At 41.3% G+C, this 26,366-nt stretch overlaps 1 protein-coding gene and 1 long non-coding RNA gene across 2 annotated transcripts in view; both read left to right on the top strand.

Annotated features, from left to right (window-relative positions):
• Positions 1-3,474: 3,474 nt before the first annotated feature.
• Positions 3,475-11,024, top strand: NPY (neuropeptide Y). The gene is made up of 4 exons (XM_032305070.1): positions 3,475-3,602; positions 4,520-4,707; positions 8,644-8,724; positions 10,825-11,024. Exons 2-4 carry the CDS (start codon positions 4,520-4,522, stop codon positions 10,847-10,849), a joined length of 294 nt encoding a protein of 97 aa, XP_032160961.1. The 5' UTR covers positions 3,475-3,602; the 3' UTR covers positions 10,850-11,024.
• A 1,545-nt stretch (positions 11,025-12,569) lies between these two features.
• Positions 12,570-26,366, top strand: part of LOC116569129 — a 37,064-nt gene continuing 23,267 nt past the window's right edge. Inside the window, exons 1-2 of the long non-coding RNA XR_004276861.1 lie at positions 12,570-12,634; positions 15,464-15,659. This is a non-coding gene — a long non-coding RNA (uncharacterized LOC116569129). The remainder of the gene's footprint in view (positions 12,635-15,463; positions 15,660-26,366) is intronic.

Here is a 26,366-nt window from a genome sequence, read left to right as displayed (position 1 = left end):
TTTTTTCCTATTCCCCTTTGCTGTGAAATTCCCAGGATGACTTGTCTCTAATATCTTTCCTCTCTTTCTCCTTTAAACCTTGCCAGTACAAAAGTGCTCTTGTCAGACCCTCATGTTGCTCAAGACAGGGGTCGGTTTCAGTCTGTGTCTTACTTTACTTTTCCGCAGCAGCGGATGCAAACACTCACTTCCTCTTCCTTGAAGAAGAAATCTGCCTTGGCTTCAAGGACCTGAAACACCAAACTCTTCCTGTTTTCCTCTACCTCTCTTGTCCCTCCATCTCAGGCTACTTTGTTCATCCCTTCTCATCTCCTAATCTCTCAGTGTTGGCCCACTGCAGGACTGAATTGGGGCTCTTCTTATTTCTTCCTTTATTCAGTCCCTTGAAAGTCTGATCTATTGTCACAGAAAACAACTCTTGAATTTATGACTCAAGGCTAGATCTCTCTCCTTAATTCCAGATTCATACATAAATAACTGACACTTCACCTTGAGGTCTAGTAGACAACAAAATTTTAAGGCATCTTCAGTGGAGCTCCCATTGCCAATCCCAAATCTACTCCAGCTGTAGTAATTTGCATTATACTAGGAGGAAACCCCATCCTTTCAGTGCTCAGGCCAAAAATCTGGAATCTTTCTAATCTTCATCCTTTTCTCCCTCTGAGGCACATGCCTGCCCTAGGGCCTTTACATCAGGTTTCCTTGTCCTCTGATGGCTCTAGCCCAGTTTTGTTTTGTTTTCCTTTGACACCACTTATTCCCTCATTTTCTTTAAGTCTTTACTCAATGTCACTTTTTCAATGAGACCTGATCTGACTACGTGTGGCATAATAAATACACTTCATGTTTATTCCTATTTCCTGGTCTAGAGTTCCTAAAACGCTTGTGATTTTTTGAGTGATAAGGGTGCTAGGAGTATCTCTTTTTCTAATATTTGGTCTTTAACCCTGATTGCTGATAAAAGAGCTCCTAAGACCCTTGGAGTGTCTGATGTGAGAAAAAATGTCTTTCTGTTTGCTGACCTGCAGACTGGTGGCTTAGGGACACTAGATAGCTTCAGGATGAGGGATGGTCATCAGAAAGCTAAGGCATCAGAAAGCTAAGGCATGATTGGAACTTGGAACATTTACCTCCATTCCCCCCTCCTCCAAGGAGAAAAGAGCGGCTTAAGATTCAATTAATCATCTTTTAAGGTCTAAATGGGAAGATGTCTAAGATATAGTATTAATAATAAAAAAAAGAAAAATATAAGAACATATATTCACTTTTGCTTTTATTTGCATAAAGAAAGTCAGGAAAGATGCATAAGAAATTAATAAAAATGATTACCTGGCTGAGAGACAGGAAATGGCGCAAATGTTGGCACGGAAGGGATATGAGGAAACTTGGTGGTGATGTATAGTTCACTACCTTGACTGTGGTGATGACTTCACAGAGTATATACATAAGAATACAACCAATGGAATATTTTAAGCATCTGTAGATTAGTATAACTCAGTTGTATCTCAATAAAGCTGCTAATGATACATATACTTATAAATTTAAAAACTTGATTTTGAAACAAAGGAAAGAGATGGTTCAGCAGCTGGAAGGAGATGCTTGTCTGAGTGACTGTCTTTTTGCTTTTGAATGGTTTTTGTTTGGATTTGTTTCTTTCGTGGAGCAAAAACTCACGCAAATTTATTATCTGTAAGTATATATGTATAAGCATAGAAAACTATAGAACAGAGAGGAGGCAATTAATGGTGCAGTCTTGAGAGAAGAGGTGGAATGCTCAGAGCCCAAGGCCAGCAGATGCTGTTGGCACTGGAGGGAAAGGGTAAGGATATAAGGATACACCTCTGGCACTAGGCTCCATGTTTTAGCCTCTAAAGCTGAGCCCTGAGAGTCAGCTCTTGGTTTTGGATACCAGTGGCATAATAGTAAACTAAATTAATCAGATGTTCTCATTCTTCCCCCCACTCAAGAATGGTGCATGTCCTTCGAAGGGATTTCTCCCAAATTCAATGACTCCTTCTAAGGTATAACTGATGTGTATCTGTGATAAACTCTAAAAATAAGATTATTGATTGAAAACTGGACTGAGCTTTTCCTCTTGTGAAGAAAGAGCTCTAAGTGAGAAGTTGGTTTGTTCTAACTTTGCCAGACAGGAGTACACTGGAGCAAATCTGAGAAATTATGCCTGATATTTGTGTCCCTGTCCTATGTTCGTGAAATATGGAAAGAGAAGCATTCACTTAAGTGAAAGGGATGTGATCTTCAAAATTTCTAACACACACACACACACACACACAGGCAGAGAGAGAGAGAAAGAGAGCACCAGAGTGCAGAGCTAGCTATGCAGTAATTGATATTTAATTCAGTGCAGTGGAAACAGTACAAAAAGTCAGTTAAACAGAATCATTTGTGATTTTAACATTCAAATAGTTTATACCTTAAGACTTTAATTTCCTAACGTGCCATGCCATTTTATTTAGAAGAGTTGGAATTCTAGGAGTATTTATTCAGGTAACTTTTAAGATATAAAATCCTGATCCTGTAAAAATGGTTTCTGAATCTTTCATATTCATTCAACAAGTTTAACGTGATGTGCAAATTAATGGTGATTTTTTTTTTTACCTGTTTCATTTCAATCAGAGCCCACATTCTCAATCGGCGTTATTGAGTATTTGTAACTATCCAAGGGAGAAATTCCTGTTCATTTAACTACCCGATAGCTTTGGATCAGAATTTTTCATTCTTTTGCGCTTTAATGGGTGTCCAGACGGTCGCAAGGCCACTCTTCCCCAGCAAAGTGAGGAAGTAGGTTTACCGTGTCCCATTACTGGAGACTTCGGTCAGTCGCCACATTCTTTCTGTCTTGATGGAGCCGGGCTCCCACCGTTTGGGCGAGTACTTGGGGTGGACTGATCTCTCGAAAAAGAAGCTGGGAGAAGGGGCCCAAGCCACAGAAGCCCATTCTAAGACCCTGAGAGGAGGGGGCCATTTGAGAGCCACCAAACTCGGAACCTTGGACAGGCGACCTGGAGCAATTTCCGCGCAGGAGATCTGTGCACCAAGTTGTCTCTGCTCAGGATTTGTGTCCTGCGCTGCTGGCGCGCGAGTCCCGGAGATGCTCCACCAAGTAGAGGATTCATGTATCCCCTCCCCTGGCACCCCTCGAGTTGGTGGTCTGGGTGACAGGCGACACAGTAGCTCTGGGCTGCTCCTGTCTCCAGCAGGACCAGACGGGCTGTGAAGGAAAGCGCGGTTTGGGTACCACGGGAGGGCAGGGACTCCGGCTTCCGCCACGCTCGCACCTCTCCAGGACCCCCCTCCCCCGGCAGGGCCTGGGGTCAAGGAGTGGCTACAGGAGCCGCCACTCGAACGATAGCGGCCCCCTCCTCCGCCCCACCTCCGCCACTCGGGGGCGGGAAGTGGCGGGGTGGGAGTCACCCGAACGTGATTGCCCGAGGCCCCTCCTGCCGCGGCGAGGGAGCGCCATAAAAGCCCTGTTGCGACCTGCTCTCCGCACCCGGTCCGCCGGCACTCACCCCTCGGAGAGGCGCACCTGACTGCAGAGCGCTCGCCGCCCAGCCACACCCGCCCGCTCGCCAGCCACCGTGAGTGCCAAGACCCGCTCGGCTTGGGGCGGGAGCCGGGGGACGGCTCCGGCTCACCCTCGGGGTTGCCCTGGGGCCCCGGGAGGGTCGCGCCTGGCTTTCCAACCCCTGCGCGCCGCGCTCTGTCCTCTCCTGCCTGCCCCGTCGCGCGGCAGCCGCTCTTGGAGGCTAAATTCCACTTGCTCCTCTGGTCGTTTCCGACCGCGCCTCCACCCTGCTCGCGCACCCTCCCGGCTGCGCCGTCCCTCTGGGTGATCTTTTGGAGGATTTGGACGGGGACGCGACCCCCAACCCCGGACAGGTGGCAGTTTCCTCGGAGGTCCCAGTCTGGATGGAGGTTTCCCGGGCAGCGCCCCCTGAGTGAGGGATTCCCGGAGTTTGGAACCTCTCTGCCTCCTTCCCGGATCCTTGGGATCCGAACCGAGACCGACGGCCCGGAGAACAGTTCTCTCCTCCTCCTTCTCCCAAATTGTCACCCCGAAGGAATCTCAGCCACAACTATCTCTTGCAGCAAGACAGACCGCACGTATTAGAGAAGAAACTTCTCCTCCGACGGGGGTTTGGGGAAGAGGTTACGAAAGTTACAATTCCTTAACCCACGGGGAGGAACTTCTACATCTGTTTTGAAAGTATCTACACTGGCGCGGGCGGGCTCTGGTCCCCAGCCCCGCGCCTCTCGTTAAGCGCGGCTCTAGTGTCCGGCAACTTGGACAGAATTTGCGCGGACTTTTCCGGTGGGGCAGACCGGTTGGGGAAGGGCAGGTGATGCCGTTAGTACGTGGAGTGGTGCTCCGCTCCCTCTAAAGGCCTGGGTTGAGCGCGGCTTTTGGGGGGGGGGGGGGCAACACGGGAGGGAGGTTCGAGGCGTGTGTCCTTTCAAACCCCACTCTTCTCCGCTGCGCCTTCTGTGCCCGCAGATGCTGGGTAGCAAGGCACTGGGGCTATCCGGACTGACCCTCGCCCTGTCCCTGCTTGTGTGCCTGGGCGCGCTGGCTGAGGCGTACCCCTCCAAGCCAGACAACCCCGGAGAGGACGCGCCGGCGGAGGACATGGCCAGATACTACTCAGCGCTGCGGCACTACATCAACCTCATCACCAGGCAGAGGTGGGTGGGCTCCTCGGGACCGTCTCCGGGAGCGCTCTGCCTCGCAACCGGAGATCCTGGGGATCTCCGAGTTTTTTTCTTGCTTGCATCCCTGGGCAGCGCAGCATCAGGCACATACTCAGTTCTCAGTGAGTAATTGCGTAGGGCACTGAACACTTTCCCTCTGCAACATTAATTACAAAATCGTGCCGCCCCCCCCCCCTTTAGGTTCCTTAGACTGTGTGGCTGGCCATCTTCTCGCACTCACTCTCTGTTCTTTTTTGTTCTTAGAGCAGTTGGGGGACTGTTTGGAAAACTGGATGGGAAAGGACCCCGCCCCCCCTCCCCACCAAGGGAAAAAGCCAAAAAACAAAAAACAAACCCCCAACAGGTCGGGAGTGCTGGGGGAAGTGCTGTAGGGAGAACAATGAGCTAGCTGAGTGTTAAAAAACTACAACCATCACCACCGACCAGGAAACAGCTGAGTTGCCAAAGATTGCCAGATTTTCCAAGCTGTCCAGAGGAAGATTGAATGACAGTATTTAGGAAAAGACAAATAGAGCTAGTTTCTTTTCTTCTGTACAGTGATTTTTTTTCTTTATTCAGTCTCAGCCTTTTAGTTAAAAATCCTGGCATTAATAGAGATTTAGTATGAAAACAATTGATTTAAAATGCAGACTTTTCCCATCTTCTAGCAGGTGAATTTTGAGAAGGAAGTGCCCACTTAGTGCTTTGTTAATGAGAAACTAGTAGTCACTCTGGGATAAACCCAGGGATTACACGGAATTTGAGAAATCGTAAATTTTATTCTGACTACCCAGAAAGCTAAACTTAAATGCCATGTCTTCACTCTCAACATCCAATATTAAGAAAAAAAAAAAAAAAAGGGAAGAAAGAAAGAAAATCACATCCTAACTATGATATAGGATTTTAAATTTGTTTCCAAAATTCATTCATCTTAGTTCTAAGTTATTCAATATCTCATTTTAATTATTGGGATCAAATGACCTTGATAAGCTAAAAAGGGTGAGCCCTTTAAAAACTTTAATGTTAACATGTCTAAATTATGTTTTATAAAGTGTTATTTTTGTTTTTTTACCATACTTTTTACTGGTTACAAGTCAGGGAATAGTTGAGAAGGATTCAAAGTGGGGAGAATTTATATTCTTAAATAAATATTTTCCCCTGCTTCATCAGAAAGGGGTATAACATACTAAAAAGCTTCTGAAAAAGTGTCAGTTTACACAGACTCAGGAATACATAAAATGCTGGAATTAAATAGTATTGGTTTGTGAACCTTGAAATTGGTTCATTTGAATTAGCAAAAAGCAATAATGTTTTATATCCTAGTAGACTTCTCAGAAAGGGAATTGCTTCCAATTCTTGCTTATGCTATCATATAAACAGAGAAAAGAACTTGTTGAAATTAAAAAATAAATATTTTAATTGTCATTTATCTAGAAAAAGCTTGTTGGTTATTTAGTTTGTCAGTTAGAACAGTAGAACTTATTTCTGCCAAGATGATTGCGATAAAGCTTATCCACTGTATAAAGCTTTAGTGGTTCAGAATGTTTCCCTAGGCGTTATTTCATTCCATCTTCACCTCAAAGCTTTGAAGTGAGTATAATTATCTCCATTTTATAGGTCATGAACATAAGAACATTTTATGAAGGCTTTTCTTTTTAGGGGTGATGAAATTGGAGCACTGCCACTGATTTCCTCACTACCATCAGCATCCGGTGTGATCTCCATCTTCAATGAGGGAAAAATAAAGGGAAGGGGCCTGAGTTTCATGGGAAGAGATTCAGGTTAGGTAGGAATACAGTGATTCTGAACCAGAGACTCCTGTCTCAATTTCACATAAGTTCCTTCTTAGAAACCATCAGAGACTTATCCTCTGTGCCCATTGTCTCCATTCCATACTCTCATTGCCTTCCCATCTCACACACCCAGTCCCCACATGGTTGTATTTTTTGAAAATTGTGAACATGTGTTTCTATGTGGCACAAATGGTAGTCTGATAACATTCTCCTTGTTCTCTTTTTCCACTCAGTTTTTAAGCTCTATGCTCCTGGTCCATTGCTTCTGAAAGCCACACTATTTATTCTAGAGCATAGATCTACCACATTTGGCTTTTACAATTCTCTGTGAAACCAGTCGTTCTAACTGGTGCTGACTTTAGGCTCTAAACATCCTAGGATGCCTAGGACAGCCCCCTACAACAAAGGTTGCCAAGGATAAGAAACCCAGCCCTTGATTAGTCTTTCTCCATCCTGGTCACACACTGGAGTCACCTGGGGAGTTTTAAAATACACTAGTGCTGGGCTGCACCCTGAGACTTTAAATCAGAACTTCAGGGGTAGGACCTGGGCTTTACAGAGGTTTTAAAAGCTTCCCTTATGTAGAATATGGCTTCTTAACGTGAAGCTAGGTTTGAAAATTTTCCCCTAAAGACTTTATCTTTGCCAGTTAAAGCATGGTAGAGAAGAAGGATAATCCAGAATTAAGTAGGAGACGAAGAATAGTGAACATGACTGTCCTGGGTGCCGCTTTAGGACTGCAAATCCTGTTCTTCTAGGTTTAGGTTCTTTACTAATAAATTGGGGAAAACATTAGCCAGTTCTATTCACTGGAGCATGGCGAAGATAAATGAGTTGACGTTGCTTAAGAGTTTGACAGTTAATAAAATCAACTAACGAACAGAGTAAATAGGTGTAAGCAATGATCTATTGTTTGATATCTCAACTCTGGAAAATGTTGAGGAAATCTTACAAACAATGGGGACAGGGAGCATTTTGTTTGTTTTTTGCTTTCTTAAGTCCCAGCAAAGGAGCAATAATAGGAAATCTTTCTTAAAAATTTAGATTTAACTGTACTTGATAATATACCCTCTGGCAGCTTTATTTTGCTGTTTTTTCTGGGAGCTAATCAATCCATCCAGGCTAGTTTTTCATTTGTGAATAATACAGCTTCTGGTATACAAGCCCTTTTCTGAGAAAGGGAAAAATACAGACTTTTCAGACCCTTCCCCAGTGAGAGAAACAAAGACCTTTGTATGCACTCACCTGGAGCAAGTAACCTACACCACCCTTACACGCACATTTTTAGTCTTTCCATAACCGGCTCTAGGAGAGAAAAGACCAGTAAGATTCCATGGTCTTTACAGGATCCATGAGATTCCTTATATTTACGGGGCAAATTAAAAGCAAAGCAGGAGAAAAGGCTTTAGCTTTTGTTACCCCAAATAAATATGGAAAATATGGGACCAAGGTTTGTTGTTTTCTGTAAGAATGAGTGCATTTCAACAGCCATATCTTGCATTTGTGTTTTACTCGGTCACTTTCTAAACATTGTGGCTCGCACTGGATTTCCACAAAGACTCCAATTTAAGCGTGAGTTATGATCTGATTTTTATGAATGAGAAAACTGAGATTTAAAGACACAGGTGGGTCTAGAACTTCTGTCTGCTGATTTTTCTCCCCAGGGTTGTTTCTGAAATATCATCTGGTCTCTTTATTAAGGTTTAAAGTGCTGTATATCATCAGAACTCTAGCCAATTAACTAATTATGGAAACATTTAAAATCATACCGCAATGTACTTTTACTTCCTGTCACTTAGTTATGAAACTCCATCTATGTATTGTTTGTAGTATTAAAAGGCAAGAATTTGACTAGGAGTTTTGATGTGTTTAAATATTCTGCTAAATTATTTAAGCAAAATTATACATATATATAATTCGAAGTCATATTTCTGATAATGTCTGCTTCATAAACCTAGATTACTTGTTAGCAGATGACCATGTGAGACACTATTTTCCTTTTTTTTTTAAATATTTTTCCTCTTTATGAATATTTCAGATTTGCTTTAAGGACTTGACTTTCTTTCTTTCTTTCTTTCTTTCTTCCTTTCTTTCTTTCTTTCCTTTTTTCCTTCTTTCTTTCTTTTCTTTCTTTTAGGTATGGAAAACGATCAAGCCCTGAGACACTGATTTCAGACCTCTTGATGAGAGAAAGCACAGAAAATGTTCCCAGAACTAGGTACGAAGGGCTTGTGTGGGGACATTACTGCAGAGGTCAGGATGGCACAGGAGAGGGAAATCCCAGAGGGCTCCTGGGGTGGGGGTGGGGGGGAGGGAGGGATTGGAATGGATCTTCCAAATCAGGTAGCATTTGGGCAGAAATAGAGATGGGTCACAGGGCAGTGAGGACCTTTGTTTTCACATAATGATTTGCAAATCTCTAAGCTTCTGTGGGGTATTATTTTCTACTCCAGATTATTTGATGCTTCTTTGAAAATTTTTAATATAAGAGACTTTTACCTCAGAAAAGACTCTATATGGAATTTCTAACTGGGTTAGAATTAGGGGAACATAGAGTAAGTCCCCATCTCTACACTGAAATGACTAACAGTCCATCTTTGGCTGGGATAATCTTTAGTTTTCGTATGGTATGTGGAGTGTCTAGATGTCCTGCATATGACTCTCATGGGTCTTGCTCTAGTCTTCCTCATTCTGCATAAAGTTGTAGGTAAATCTTGGTGGCGGGGGGTGGGGGACGTGATGGTAGTGGGGGGCAGCTGTTGTCTACTTTTCAACTTATTTTAAGTTCAGTATCACATAATAATTTATCGCATTCAAGGAATGGATGTTAAGGACATAATATTCTTAGTAACTTGTCTGTGACCGTGGAGGCTTTCTGGGAGTATGGACTCGTCTTGGCAAGAGGTACCTACCAAGAGCCGATGTGAAATATTGTGAACAATGAGCAATGAGTGCTGCTGGAAAGCAGCCAGACCTTCCTCCAATTTCATAACCTCCTGGCTCTAATATCCCATCCCTCCTGCCCCTGCCCTGAACAAGATCACAGGGCGCATATTTCATCCATTTCTGTTGGAGCTCGTGGACCTTAAACCCAGATCTTGACAATGTCAAGAACCAGCTTCCCCAGAAGAGGTCACTAGAACACTTGCTCAGGGAGCATGACTGGCCTGTCACTCTTCACTGAGGTTCTCCCCAAAGAACAAGTTGGGTGACGTGCTGAGTCACTTACTTTCCTTCCCACCATCCCTCTGTTGTCTTGTGAAATGGCCAGCCAGGGCCAACGTACAAGTGTAGAGTTGTCAGGTTTGTTTTCCCTGAAGGAAACAATTTTGTCTCTGGAGGTACCAACCCAGAGGCAAATACCAGGGAAGCAGGTGGAAAGTTCATAAGGGTTTTTTTTAACACTAAACAATAGATGCCTTTAAGCTTTCACTGACATGCATATGATACTTACTGTGATAAAAAGTTTAGCGTAAACCTTATGTACTTTGGTTGAAAAAAAAAAAGAACCATCCAGACTTAACAGCCTTGATGCTACTCTTTGTTCTGTGGCTTAAAGTCTCACAGTCGGCACATGGAATAGAGTTAATTGCAACCTGACGGACAGTCTCAATCATGGGCAGTTAGGAGGGGGCCAAAGTTGACAGCCTTCAAGTTGCTTGTGAATGCTATTTTATTATAAAGAGTTCTTTATAAAAATAGCGTCTTACTACATAAAAAGGCTTGCGGGAAAACAAAAGACGCGTATTCAGAGCTGTGTAACAATAACTTTCTTGTTACCATTTTGTGTGATTCCTGTAGTTTTGATCTTCAGAAATAGTGCAGAGTTCTTTGGCTCCTCTGATAAATACAGAGCCTTTTAAATACTCCCTCTGAGATTTGCCCGAGACTCCCGTGAACATGAGTGGAAGCTACTCAGCTGGGCTGCTGTATGTTATGCCACTGTCTTCTGCTCTGGTGTCCTTCACGACCTCCTATTTAGAATGCCAACAGGGGCCTTTTTCAACAGTTCCTGATCATCTTTTGGTTCAGGACTGAATGTCTCACTTTCGAAAGCCTCCCAGGAAGTTGGGAAGCTTCTCTCACATACTTTCCTTTTTTTTAAAGATTTTATTTATTTATTTGACAGACAGAGATCACAGGTAGGCAGAGAGGCAGAGGACAGAGAGAGGGGGAAGCAGGCTCCGCGCTGAGCAGAGAGCCCGATGTGGGGTTCTATCCCAGGCCCCTGGGATCATGACCTGAGCTGAAGGCAGAGGCTTTAACCCACTGAACAACCCAGGCGCCCCTCACATGCTTTCCTTCTTATGTCTGACAGGCTGGAAGACCCTTCTATGTGGTGATGGGAAATGAAACTTGCTCTCCGGTCTTTACCTATTTTTCAACCCAAATTTCATCCTGTAAAACTAGAGTCTGCCAACCCTCCCCATGCATGCGGCCACTGTGTTCAACTCTGCGGTTTCCCTTTGTCATCCTTGTATATATGTGTGTTTAAATAAAGTACCAAGCATTCAAAAATGTTCTGCTCCTCAATGAAAAACCTGCGGTTGCAATAGTGAGAATTATTTTAAGGTATTCGTTACATCACAATCTCCCTCCAGTAGCAGGTTCAAAGTTTGTTTCACCAATATTAAAGCAGTGATTATGGAAGATATAAAGAAACAATGATTTATGATGATCAAGACTCAGGTGTGTGTGTGTGTGTGTGTGTGTGATAATAAAAGTGTTTGGAAACTTCTAGCAGGGGCATGCTAATTTGGAATAATTATCTGAACTTTCCCCCACATGGGCATGAAATCCTTGTTAACCTTGTTAGCTTATACTATTAGCAGAAAGGATTGCTGGCTAACAACTTTCTGCAAGATATCCTTTCCTCTAATATAGTAGCCACTAGTCGTGTGTTGCTTTTGAGCACGTGCATGTAGCAAGTACAAGGGAGGAGCTGAGTTTTAAATTTTACTGGGTTTTAATTTCAATAGTCACATGTTTCTAACAGCTATCATATCAGACAGCTCAGATCTATACATGGGGGGGGGGGGGTACCACTACACTTAGAATTTGAGTCCTAAACAGAAATACACTGAGTAGGAATGACTACCTTTTCACACATGGGGAATGTTAATTCAACTAAAGGTTATTAAACTTTCCCCCTCCTTCATGTACCTATACATGGGCTTAGCTTAAAATTTATATTATTAGAGTCTTACATGTAATTTCTAAAGCAAGTAAAATGAGTCTCCTCCTATGTTTGTACTTTGAACCACCCTGCAAAAAATATTTTCATGTGCTGTTCTAAAATGGTTTACAAAACCCCTATATACATTCCGTCTTAGAGAATCTTAGAGTATATAAAATCTTCTCTGTATATAATGAATTGTTTCTGCCACTGAAGTCAGTGATACTCCCTTCAATGAAACCACTGCGCAATTTTCCTAAGTGGGTCCTTATTTTTTTTTTCAATTTTTGTTTATTTTTTAAATTTTTCAGTGCTCCAGAATTCATTGTTTATGCACCACACCCTATTCTCCATGCAGTAGGTGCTCTCCACAATTCCCACCACCAGGCTCACTCAACCTCCTATCCCTCTCCCGCTCCAAGACCCTCAGTTAGTTCCTCGGAATCCACAGTGTCTCAAGGTTCATCTCTCCCTCCAATTTTCCCCGATTCCCTTCTCTCCATCTTCCCATGTCCTCCGTGTTATTCCTATGCTCCACAAAAAAGCAAAACCATATGATAATTGATTCTCTATGCTTGACTTATTTCACTCAGCATAATCTCTTCCAATCCTGTCCATGTTGATAGGAAAGTTGGGTATTCATCCTCTCTGATGGAGTTGTGGTACTCCATAGAAGAAATTAAAAATAGCTTCCCTATGATCCTGCAATTGCACTACTGGGTCCTTATTTTTCTTTCTTTGGGCTTTGAACTAAATAGCCTCATCTGCGCTTACGCCTTCCGCAGTTTCAATTGCCTGTGGACAACCGCCATCTGGAAGGAGACGCTCCTCCTGACGAATCGTCAGAAGGTTATAGTAGCCTAGCTTTACATCACAGCGCCCACGTCATTCTCCTCGCTTCCGCTAGTGGGGTAGGCGTTTTATCATCTCACATCTCCCAGGGAGAGTAAGGGTGAGTACAGCTTAGTAAAATATCTGGAGAGAGACCAAATTCACTTTTATTAGAGTCTGTTGTTATCATTGTCCTATTTAATTATTAGCCCTTGTTATTAATCTCTTACTGTGCCTAATTTATAAATTAAACTTCATTGTAGGTATGTATACCTAGGAAAAAAAGAAAAACAGTCTATTTAGGGCTTAGTACTCTCCGCAGTACTCTCCGCAGTTTCAGGCATCCACGGGGGGTCCTAAACATATCCTCCCCCCACCGCAACCTGGATAAGAGTAGGCGAGGGTGTAGGGGACTACCGCCCGATATGTAAAGTGGTTTTGTTTTTTTTTTAATCTTAAAATGTTGAATAAGTCACAGTTTCTTATCACACAACGTCAGAAGTTCTTTACTAACCAGTATGTTTGGAGATTTTCTTTACTGAAGTTAATAGGATGCAAAACAAGTTGACTGGAAGATTCATTTGGCAGCACAGGTGATTTGAATATTCATCACCAATTACAGAGTATTTACTCAGTTCTCAGTTGCTCAGTTACACAGAGCAGAGCAGATAGGAGTGATATATATAAGCCCTTGAAAAATAACCTGGGAATTTCATTTTAAAATAAAAGTTTAAACTTGCCTACCAAATCTAAGTGCCCCAAAGGCTAAATATTAAACCGTCTCTATTTTACCTATAAATCAGGCCTTGCTATCTCACCTCTTCACCTCATCTTACTAGGAAGAGGAGGGACTCTTCATACCATGTGAGCCCTGTGGCCCCGACTCGGTGGCTTCCATGCCATTGGACCTTCAAATTTACTAATTTTCTGAGTTCTCATTTCCTGACACAGGGATTGTAAATCCTACCTGACATTCTACATAGGTTTATGCTGAGATCAGAATTCAAGTTAAGATAATGTTACAAATAAGTAATAGTAGGGGAATGGATAAGGATGAAGTTTTTGATAATTCTTGTGTTGGATTATAACTCCCTTGCTGGAGATTGAATGTTTGTGTTCTTTCATATTTATATGTTGAAATCCTAATCCCTAAAGTGCCAGCACTTGGAGGTAGGGTCTTTAGGTGGGGTTGATTAGGTCCTGAGAGTGAAGCTCTCATGAATGAGATTAGTGTCCTTTTAAAAGGGACCCCAGAGAGCTCCTGTATTCCTTCCATCATGTGAGGACATAGTAAGGATATCGTTGTCTATGAACCAGGAAGCAGGCCCTCAGCAGATACCAGATCTACTGCTGCCTTGATCTTGGCCTTCCCAGCATCCAGAATTGTGAGCAATAAATTTCCGTTTTTAAGGCACTGTCTATGGTAATTTGCTATAGGAGCCCAAACAGACTAAGATATCCCTAATAGAAACGAATTCACTTCAAGCAATACAATAATAGTAAACATTTATAAATTGCAAAACTACATTCCAGGAGATTCCCTAGTAATATTTTTCAAATATTTACAGCCCGCTGACCCTCTTTGGAACAGGAGTAAATATACCAGATCACCCATCTGTCATTACAAGTAATAATAATCCTTATTAGAGTTACAGTAAGAACAACTGAACCTTCATTAAAATGAGATACATTTAAGCAACATCTTCATTATCAAGCAAATCTCCAAGTATTTATTAAGGTCTCTGATGATCCAAACTCAATTCTACATTCTAAGAGGTATAAATTGTGCATAAGGTTTTTGCAGATGCCATTGTATTTTTATTTTGTCACTTACAATGCCTGTGACACACTCAAATGATTATACCCCCATTTTCATAGAGGAGGAAACTGAGGCCTAGGCAAAGGAAGTGACTTTCCTCTCCTAATTCAAGGTAGGGAGACTAGATAACAGTTTCTCTATTCGCAAACTTTGCCCTCCTGATGATGTTTCATGGAAGAAGTCAGTCAACACCCAGGTCTTAGATAGCCTGGTTCAGAACATAACCTTAGCACACTTAAAACAACCTGAGAATAGCAAAGTACTAAATTGTGCCAAAGGCATTTAGAAAAAGAAATGAGTGTGGGCAGAACTAGCTGGAAAAGTCTTAATAGAAAATGAGGATGTTGAGCTGGGTGAACACAGAGGTGGGGCAGCCTGAGCTTATGTAGGGAGTGGTCAGGGGACTACCTGACAGGAACAGAGGCAGAGTGGCCAGGTTTGGGTCAGTGAAGTAGGTCCAAGAATGGTCAAACTCATCCATCCATCCATTCATCCGCTCAACAGTATTTGAGTAACTACTATGTATCAGACATTGTACTGGGGATATAAAGATCAATAATAGTTTTTCAAGGAATTTACCATCTAATGAGGGAGGCAGATATTTACAGTGTATTATTGGAAGTGCAAAGATAGGAGTGTTTGAAGTTTGGGTATAGTGAGGTGCTAGAACCTACTCACTTATGCTTCCCTTTGCAGTTTCCTGACAAAGGAACTGTAGAATCAATGGCTAAGATAGGGAAAAAGTGCCAGATGGGCAAGTATTCAATGAGGCCAAATGCAGGGCTGCCGTAAGCTGAATCAGAGCATCCAGCTAAGGCCTGAGCATCTGCAGTACCTCTGTACCCCATCAGCATCTCAGCATCCTAGTGCAGCATGGCAGGAGTAGTGAGGTCTGTGGGGCAGAGGCTCAGATCCACTTAGCCAAACAGATGCAGAGACAAGAAGAGCCAGTCTGCCACGTCTAACAGTAGATGGAAGAAGGGGCATGAGTAAATGCAAGTTAACTTCAGATACAGTGTCCCTGCCCACAGTGCACTGTGGTTAATGAATCCATCAGATTCCACCAAGCAAAGGGGCATGGGAATGAGAGTAGAGGAAGGGGCCCTTCATAGCTTTTTTTCCCCATTTCAGGGGCAGAGATACCACCTCTCTAACAAGAAGTGTGCAGAAGGTGTTACAGGAGCCATGAAGTGGCTCCTGCCCAAGGCTGGGGACCATGGAGGAAGCAGGCCAAATTTCCTGGAGCTCTTGACGCTTGAGCTGAGGTTCGGAGCAGGAGTGCCCACTGCTAGATGAGGAATGCAAGAGAAGAGTAGAGAACAAGCAGGTATGAGAGAGCAGTATATACAATGCATACTTTGAGTGCTTTTAAATTTTTCTTGATGCTTATCCTTTGAATTTGACCACATGATAGGTCTGGACCACTGGATTACTGTTTTGAAGGGAAGCTTCCATTTGGGATAAAAGCAAGTCCCAGCTCCAGCTTTCTTCTTTCCAGCATTTCTCCCTTCCTCCCCACCCCAAACCCACCTTTCCATACGCTGGCTCCAGGGCAGATTGGCATCTCTGATAATATTCTTCATTCAGCCAAATCAGGACTGGACTTCTCAGCCTAAGTTTCTCAATTATGATCTTATGGACAAATTTGTAAATTCAGAGAATAAATGTTGTAGGGTTGGCTGTACTCCCTAATTCAGGAAGGAAAGGACTTACTATTTCTTTTGCTACATTTTGACTTTCTTAGGATCTACTATCTCTTCCCCCTGTCTAGATAAAAGTCAGGACAGAGGAGCAGATATAAAGGGCAGGAAAAATCAGCACTGGATTGGGACTCCCACACAGTGGTACAGTGCTTTCTGCTGTGAAGATGCCTGATGGACTGTCAGAGCTGGGCCTACATGCAGACTCAGTGGCCTTGCTGATGACAGGAAAGCAAATAGGATGACAATTCATTGTCCCCTCTTTCTTTCCAGTACACATGCATTAATGTTTGTATGGTTACTTATTACTCTGAGGCAACAGAAAATATTTTTTTCTCCTCCTTGTAGAACACTGGAATCAGTTACAACGCTCAGAACTAAATAAATACCTTTTCTATCATTATAAAGGAAAACTGCCTTTTGAATGAGATGGTTCTGTAGAATATTCTTTTATTGTGTTCATGGGTAGAAGGATTATGATATTGTCACAACTAAATGATTGCCTTTTCTTCTGTCTATTAGAAAAATTAGTACAGTGTGAAATCCCACAGCATCTTTTCCTTTTTTAAAAAATTAGAGTGGAATATCATATAACTAATCGTATGTGTCATCTGAGCTCATAGTTTAGTGTGCTAAGTAATAGCTATCAGTTTAAACTTGTTCTAATGCTGCAGGATTGAAACACTTTGCAATTGGGGTGTTAGTGTGCGATGGTACTTAGTAAGTGCTCAGTGAAAGCCAGTTTAGTCTGGAGCTGATGGTGATGCCTGGGAGTGATCCCAGAGGAGCCACAGCAAATGCATTGTTTGGTGAACAATCTCAAAGGATTCCTTGTGATCCTTTCAGGAAGTGCAGGTACCATTCACAGCAGGGCCTTGACAGAAGTACAGGAGTTTATTTAAACACAAATTCTTGGTGCTTTTAAAGGTATTGGTTGAATAGACTCTTCTTTCCCGACATCTCAGAAGTTTGATTCACCTTGGATTACCCTGATTGTCAAGTTCAGAAACTTGACATATTGTAGTACCAGAACTCTCTGAAATACTTTTTGAGTCATGAATAATTTTCCACTGGCTTTGAGCGAATGATAATTTTGGAGCTTTTGCAAATTATTGCCACTTACATTGCTAATGTATTAAAAGATTATTAGTATGTCATATTAGCAGATTATGTGTATTATTAACTCTAATGTATGGTGCATCCTACAACTATTTTTGTCTTTAAGCAATTTTGATATTTAAACTTATAAAGGATTAGGGTGTTTCTTTCCCTATAAAGACACAGATTCCTTTAATTCCCAATCTATACCTAATTTCAGGATTCTTTATTTTCCCAAAAGTTAATTGAATTTGAAACTTGATTTGTTCAGTGTATTTACTTGAAATTTGATTTTACTCATTAGCTTGGCTGCTCTCATATTGTATTATGAGGCAATTTAAAGTTGAAATGAGAGCCTTTGGGTAGAATATAAAAATCACATTTTACCCTTTTTTTCTAAGTAACACCTTACTGTTGGGGTGTTATCTACTGAAGGGAAAAGCATCATTTGAAAGAATTTTCAATGAAAGTTTGCCTAGAAAAATTTGAATTTTACTTATTCTGATTCCTACATTTTTTCTCTCATTGCCAGATCTTTTCAAATCATAGTGACCTACCAAATTAACTGGTCTATAAATTTTAATGCAAGAATAAGCAATGTTGGCAGAACATATTTAATATAATCATTCCTTCTAACAGACTGAATTAGTGACCAAGTCAAAACAGAGCCAGCTGATCTCTAATGAGTTTCTAGAGTCCCAAGGATGTTATCAATTCCTGAAACATTCATCGAATAGTCTCGAATAGTGACAGGTACTCTGCTCCTTCCTGAGAGTGATATAAAGATGAGTGGGATAGTTTCTCTCCTCTTAAAGACCTAACAATTTATGAAGGAGACAGACACATGCTTAAGTGACTCTAATACGAGGCAGATCATGATTGAGGTTTAAATAGGACCAGAAAGTAATTGCTGTGGGAGAACGAGGGAGGCTGAACTCATTTCCACTAGAATGTGCAGGGAGTGGGAGTGTCATTTGAAGTGGACCTGTGAATGGCAGTTATTCAATAGGCTGCTCTTTTGCAGATCTCAAGGTCATTATTAGCTACGTTACACTCCTAGAAGAAAGTCTGTGCAGGTGCTTAAACAAGCTCCAAGTAGAATTCTGAGGTGACTGTCTGGGGACATAGTGAATGGCCATCCATCTCAAACTGGGCATCGATTGTCATCTCAGAGTGACATCAATTATCTGAGTTGATACAAATGGGAGGTAGGTGAGAGTGTAAAGACCAGAGAGGGGATAAGATGGCATCTGATCCTCTCTTAATGCCTCTACCTCCACTCTGAAAACAGGGGACTCATTTTGGGTAGCACTGTGAGAAGGGTAAGTACACAAAACTAAAAGCACCATGTTTTTGGAAGAAGTGATATTCTCGGCATAGAACAGGCTGCATTGGGGTCTAAGTGACAAAGTATAACAGAGAGGAAGCATTTCTTTTGTCTCCCACACACAGACTCTGGAGGAATTTTGGCATCTGGGGCCGCAGGTGACTGTCAGAGATCAAGTGCTGTGCCCACTAACAGGAGAAACTGGCAGTTCATACAGAGCAGGTTCTCAAGAATGGTTCCGGCAACTGTGACTGATGCAGGCAGATCAGTTATAGGGTGCTGGCCTGGTAGGTTGACCAAAAATTCTGGTCCTAGGTTTAGCCCTAAAAGTCCTATATTCTAGGAAGCCCTTCGGTCCCAAGTCAGCCGGGACAGTTGGTCACCCCACTTGGGAAACAGTTAACTGCTTGTGGTCTCATTTTAATAGAAAATATGCTCCAAATGCTGAACTACCTACAAGTGAGCATCTAAACCCACCTTCAGCATTTCCACACCTGCATTTAACTTCAGCTGCACGATATTTTCCTAATCGACCTTACCAAACACAATTCTCTTTAGATAATTGTAAAAAGTAATTTTATAATATTCCCACCATAGAAAAACATCAGCTGTGAAGACATTAAGAAAAGTCTCGTAATTTCTAGACCAGCCACATTGGTTCTGTGAATGCATAAATATTTAATTTCATGGATAATTAACTCTTTATAAGAAAAATGATTTCGATGTGAAATCCTAAATAGCAATTTGCCTTCCGAAGTTATGTTTTTCAGGTTTTGCTTTTTTGTGATAAGAAATAAGGTATGAGGGAACTAGCATTTGTTGAGAAGCTAGTAGAAACTGGCCCTCTATTTCCTTTAATTTTTCTAATTTTCATACAAACCACCAGAGGCAGGTATGGCTGGCCACATTTTTACAGATGAGGACACTGAGGCACAGAAAGGTGAAATGAAATAAAGCAAAAAAGCTGGCAAGTGGTGGCTGGAACTCCATCTCAGGCCAGTTTGACTTCCTGTGGGGATTTAAAATCATCTTTCTGTTAATAGAATTGTCATCGACTGTTTCATTACGTATGTTCACAGTGGTCATGAGGGCCAGGCAGCATGGAGAGCTGCTAAGATAGACTTTGGTGTCAGAAAAGACTTGGTTCTTTTATCATTATGCAGTGACACATCTTTATTCCCCAAATGTGTTTTTTCCTAAAAGTCCAGTGCATCTAATACTAACATAGCTACACTAGCTTTTTAAAAATTGGTATTCTCCTATCTTCTTTGACCCAATTACCTTCAAACTTTCTGAGCCATGAAGTTGTCCAAGCCACTAACTGTACTTCTTATGATAAAACAGTCTTTTTTTTTTTTTTAAAGTAAGCAGTAAGCTCTTTTAACTAGCAAGTTTAGACTATTTGCATTTACCATGATAATAGATATATTTAGATTGACTTCTGCCATCTTCTTTTGTTCTCTTCACAGTGCTTTTTCTTTACTTCTTTTCTGTTTCTTGCCTTCTATGGAATAAATCTAGTTTCCTTTCTCCTCTTTTTTTCCTCTGCTAGTTTGCATATTATATTTTTTACTCTTCTTCTGAACGAAGTAAGGACACTTACTTCATTAGAATGAGTCTAACTACTAACAAAACATTTTCCTCCTTTCATAGATGCATGTTAATTAGCAATGTGAGCAATTTTTCCTACCATCTTTTATTCCCAATAATTTTTTTCAATGTTTGTATAAAATGAATTTAAAGTTCACTTATGATTGCATGTGAACTACAGAGGAGCCCATTTATTAATAAAAAACCTTTTTAAATAGTTAAACGTAGGGGGAAAATAAAAAAAATTGGGAAACATTGTAAAAAAAAAAAAAAGAATGAGTTTAACTCCAATAACCCTCTCTAACCATATTGTTGGTTTGTACTCCCAAGCTAAACATAAATATTTCCATTTCTTTATATGGTCAATGTTTATTGATATTTACCCATATTTGTTCACTTCTGTGACTTTTGATGTATTTTTTTCTTTCTGGGTTCAGTTGATAGGGTCTTGAAAGGATGAATTCTTTTCAGTCTCTTTCTGAAAATGTCTTTATTTCACCTCTAGTCTTGCATGGCACTTTAGCTGGTTATAGTATTCTACACCTTCTATTCTTTATCTGCTTTCTTTGCAACACTCTGAAGCTGGTATTGCATTGACTCAACCTCCATTGTTGATCTTTAGAAGTCCGTGATCACTGAAATTGGTATGCTTCTGTAGGTAATTGATTTTTTTCCCTATCAGTGTTTTTAAGGATTAGTGTTGTTTGAAATTTCCAAATGGTGTGTTAAAATGTAGGATTTTTAAAAATTTTATTCTTTTAAAGATTTATTGGTTTTTTTATTATAAGTTTCAACTTTTTTATTTTTTATTTTTATTGGAGTATAGTTGATACTCAGTGTTACGTTAGTTTCAGGTATACAAAATAGTGATTCAATAAGTCTATATGTTATGGTATGCTCATTGAAAGTGTAGCTACCATCTGTCACCATGTAAGGCTATTACAATACCATTGACTATATTTCCTATGCTGTACCTTTCATCCCCATGACTTAAGTCATTCCATTACTGGAAGCCTGTGTCTCCCACTCCCTTTTACCCATTTTGCCCAGCCCCATCCCCTTCCTTTTGGCAACCATCAGTTTATTCTCTGTATTTACAGGTCTGTTTCTGCTTGTTTGTTTGTTTGTTTGTTTGTTCATTTATTGTTTTTTATTTGACAGACAGAGATCACAAGTAGGCAGAGAGGCAGGCGGAGAGAGAGGAAGGGAAGCAGGCTCCCCGCAGAGCAGAGAGCCCGATGTGGGACTCGATCCCAGGACCCTGGGATCATGACCTGAGCCGTAGGCAGAGGCTTTAACCCACTGAGCCACCCAGGAGCCCCCCATTTATTGTTTTTTAGATTCCACATATAAGTGAAATCAAATGGTATTTGTCCTGTCCTGACTTCTTTCACTTATCATAAGACCCTTTACTTCCATTCATGTTGTTGTAAATGGCAAGTGGAGTAATACTCCATCATGTGGAAGATCATTGTGCCATCATGTGCCACATCATTAATTTCTGATGTAATGTTTCATGATTCATTGTTTGCGTATAACACCCAGTGTGCTCCATGCAATACATACCCTCCTTAATACAGATCACCAGGCTAATCCATCCCCTCCCCTTGTAAACTCTCCGTTTGTTTCCCGGAGTCCATAGTGTCTCATGGTTCACCTCCCACTCAGATTTCTCCACTTTCATTTTTCCCTTCTAATGTCCTCCTATTCCTTATGTTCCACATAAAAGTGAAACCATATGATAATTGACTTTCTCTGACTTATTTCACTTGGCATGATCTCCTCCAGGAATAATATCTCTTTAGGTCCTCTGCCCATTTTTAATCAGATGATGATGATGATGATGATTTGGAATTGAGTTGTATAAGTTCTTCATGTATTTTCGATATTAACCCTTTATCAGATATATCATTTGCAAATATCATCTTGCATTCAGTAGATTGCTCTTTGTGGATGGTTTCCTTCACAGTGTGAAAGATTTTTATTTTGGTGTAGTCTCAATAGTTTATTTTTGCTTTAGTTTCACTTGCCTGAAGAGACATATTAAGACAAATGTCGCTAAGGCTGATGTCAAAGAAATTATTGTCTATATTTTCTTTCAGGAGTTTTATGGTTTCAGGTCTTTAATCCATTTTGAGTTTATTTTTGTGTATGGTGTAAGAAAATGGTCTAGTTTAATTCTTTTGCATGCAGCTGTCCAGTTCTCCCAGCACCATTTATTTAAAAGACTGTCTTTTCCCTATTGTATACTATTGCCTCCTTTGCCATAGATTAATTCACCATATAAGCAAGAATTTATTTCTGGACTCTAGTCTGTTCCATTGATCTATATGTCTATGTTTGTACAGCATCATACTGTTTTAATTACTATGGATTTGTAGTATATCTTGAGATCTGAGATTGCAATACCTCCAGCTTAGTTCTTCTTTGTCAAGATTGCTGTGGCAATTAAGTGTCTTTTGTGGTTCCATACAAATTTTAGGATTATTTGTTCTAGCTCTGTGAAAAATGCTATTGGTATTTTGATAGGGATTGCACTGAATCTGTAGATTACTTTTGGGTAGTGAGAACATTTTCACAGTATTGGTTCTTCAACTCCGTAAGCACAGAATATCTTTCTGTTTGTTTGTGTCATAACTTCTTTCATCAGTATTTTATAGTTTCAGGGTATAGGTCTCTCACTTCGTTGGTTCAGTTTACTTCTAGGTGTATTATTCTTTTTGGTGTAATTGTAAATGGAATTGTTTTCTTAATTTCTCTTTCTTGTACTTCATTATTAGTGTATACAAATGTCACTGATTTTGCTGTATTAATTTTGTATACTGCAACTTTACTGAATTCATTTGTAACTTCTAATCGTTTTTCTGGTAGAGTCTTTGGGATTTTTGTTGTTTTTAAATGTAAGGTTTTTTGTCTTGTATTAACTCATAGACATTCTCTCTTTAAATGTTGTCTCTCCCTTATTTTCTTTTGTTCTTGACGTTTTATTGACTAATCCTTCTCATTTTATGTTCTAAATTTTAAAATTTCTCTCCTATTTCCCATCTATTTATTTATCCATGCTATATTCTGACTATATATCCCTTGGCCTATACAAATATATTTAGACTAGTGTATCAGGGAGGCTGCCATTCAAGTGAATGGAAGGTGCATATAAACTTACACCACAAATAGTTAAGGACACCACAGAGTAGTGAGAAAATCAGCTCCTGCCACAAGAGTATGCAATAAAAGAAAGACTAGGTACTAGGTACTATTGCTATATTCTTGCTCTATCTCTTACTACCTGGGCAAGACATAATCTCTTTCTCGTTAGTTTCGGCTTCTGACACTGAATAAGAATACCAATTGTGACTAACCATTATAATTAAATGAAGGATGCATGAAATACCTGGCAGATAGTGAGTTTCAAGAAATTACAGTTTCCTTCCTCCACCAAGACAAAAGGAATAGGTATATAAAGTCATATCGTAAATGAGAGATGGCTTGACAATAGGGGTTTCAGCAGCTAATTTAGATGCATAACCAATCTGGCCTTCAGAAATCTTGAGTTCCTAAGGATACAATTGGGAAATTTTAAAAAAAGTTAATAAAGATGCAGACCCTAACTTGTCCCTCACTCACGGTCCCCAGCTTGTTGATGATTCACAGTCTCTAAGTCTTAGATTTTGGGATTGCTCTAATGCAGTCGTCTGCCACTGTTTTTGGAAGACCTGAATGGGGTCATTGCTTTAAACTCCTTTTGAATCTTTTTAAAGAGTCATGACTTCCATGTAAAAACCCATGTATAACTGCGTGTGTTTCCCCTTGAGGTGGCCTTGATTCCCCCACCTCTCAGCTGTTAATGGGTGAAGGAAGATGGTACATGGAAAAGACAGCCACTTCCCTGCCTGTTGCTTCGCACTGACAAAAATCACTGTCAGACTTCCACAAGGGTCAAGAGTTAGAAGGGGCTTTAGAAATCATGAACTCATTGGGAATTTTCAAGTCCTGTTCCTAGTATCAGTCCCTGGTGCACCTAACTGGTGGTTTTTCAAAACAATATGGTGAATGGTAACTGCATCCTGAAGGCATACAATGAAGTTGCTGTAGAGAAACTGCTTATACTAGAGAAGTAAAAAGTGATGTTCTACATTGTTAACCTTGTATTTTCTAAGATTGGGATTTGCCAGAATGTGACAGGGATTAGGGGGCTGCTTTTCTCATCTATAGTAAAGACATTTACTTGTGACACATTTTGTGTCTCACATGTATGAAAAAAAAACGGTGGTAACGGTGGGGATTTCTTTATTCCATCCTCCTAGAACTAACTTTCCTTGCAGAGTATCATTCCCATTGATGTGAGTAGTGTTAAACTTGCCAATTAAGTTAACTCAGTCTTTTCCTTATTTTAGGTAGATAATGAATTTAAATTTTGGACTCCATATCTGGATGGTTCTCTCCTTCAAAGGTTCCTCTTCCTCCTTCCAAGAGATAATCTTTTTAAATTTTTTTGAAGATATTATTTACTTAATTGAGAGAGAGAAAGAGAGCACGTGCGTGCACAAGTAGGAAGAGGGGCAGAGGGAGAGGGAGAAGGAGGCTCCCCACTGAGCAGGAAGCCTAATGCTGGGCTTGTTCCCAGGACCCCGGGATCATGACCCTAGCTGAAGGCAGATGCTTAACTAATTGAACCACCCAGGCTCCCCTTCCAGGAAGTAATCCAAGTGCAAGGAGAAGCTTGGTGTTGAAATAAAGACTAAGGACTCTTAGCCCAAATGTTATCCTTCTCTGGGGACTTTTCCTGGCCCCCAAGGAAGCTGTCGTTTATATCCACCAGTGTCCAGGCAGCAGTGGCCTCTGCTCCTACTCCATCCACTGTTGAAGTGTTCTTGGCTGGAATAACTTGTGGTCTTTTCTCTCATGGTGGCCCCAGAATAGTGGGTCTCATCTGACTGAGACTTCACTTGCCCCTCAGTGTCCTGCAGATCTTCTGAGGCCTGGCTGTGAATCCCAGTTGGCAGCTTGGACAGCCTACTTCCAACCCTCTACTAGGGGGACATGGCACCCTTTACTTTAGTATGAGCTGGCATGCTCGGCTGCCTTCCCTGTGGCCTGGGAACTTGCAGATCCCTTCCTTCTCTGCAGGGCTCAGGACATAGGAAAGCAGAGGGGATTTTTTTTATCCCTCTGTCCCCTCAATATCCTGTATCACCACATCTCTTCTACTTCTGGGCACCTGTGCTTGAGGATATTCTACCAACCTTTTTTACTCTTCTGGGCTTCTTATATTCTTACCTCCCTCCTCTCCCCCTGCCATACACACTGAGTTAACCCCAAAGAACAGCAGTGTCTGAACTCCAGAAACCAGTCTCACCTCCTGTGTATTTTGCTCTTTCCCTTGCAGAAGTCCTCTGCTTGCTTGCCCTTCCTGTTTGATGCTCCTATGTCACTACCCTACCCCCCCTTTATCTTCTTTGTTCTGGGAAGTACTCACCCTCCCCTTCCCTAGAGCCATAAAACAGCATTAATGACAGAAGGCACTGCATTTAAAAGATGGATCACTGAGAGGAGAAGTGCCTCAGGAGGTATTTCAGTGAGATCCTTGTCACCTATTCGAGGACAAGCCACAGACAGGGAAGAGCCGGTCACCAGTCTCAGCCGCTGGCAGAAACCGATTCTGCGGTGCAGCTCCAATATACCAGGGGAACTTCCGGGGCCCTGCTGGCCGGTGGTGTGAGATCCGTGGGATAGAGAGTTCTTGGCAGCATCCTTGGACCATCCCCACTGCAAATTTCTCTAGCCACGGTTTTGACAAACTGCCCGAACAGTGAGATTTTTGTGCCATTCATCCCTCGGGTCATCCTGCAAAGTGAAACACCAGTCTTCTCACTTAAGAGCTGGGAAGGTGGAAGCCAGCAAACTTAAGTATCTACCTAAGAACGGGGGCTAAAATCCAGTTCTTCTGACTTAAAGTCCAGTACTCTGTGTGATTTATGCCTCATCAGTGGAGCAGTAAAATAACACGAATGGGGTGGAGTCAGGCAGCTAGAAAGGCCCTGTCCAAAACCTCTTCCTCATTAACCTGTTTCATATTCCAACACGATTTGAAGCTGTTAAAATGCAGATAATACATACCTGGGGTGGGTTTAAAAGGCAGTTTATTCATCATTGATGGGTATTAATAGCTTGGTATGAAATAGTTTATGAGTCCCTTTCCCAGGGACAGCCAGCTAAGAGCAGGTTTTGTTTGTTTGTTTGTTTGTTTTAAGATTTTATTTATTTATTTGATAGAGATCACAAGTAGGCAGAGAGGCAGGCAGAGAGAGAGAGAGGAAGG

The sequence above is a fragment of the Mustela erminea genome, chromosome 11 (genome assembly GCF_009829155.1).
Source record: "Mustela erminea isolate mMusErm1 chromosome 11, mMusErm1.Pri, whole genome shotgun sequence".
Taxonomy (NCBI): Eukaryota; Metazoa; Chordata; class Mammalia; order Carnivora; family Mustelidae; genus Mustela; species Mustela erminea.
This window is presented reverse-complemented; position numbering and strand designations above follow the sequence as displayed.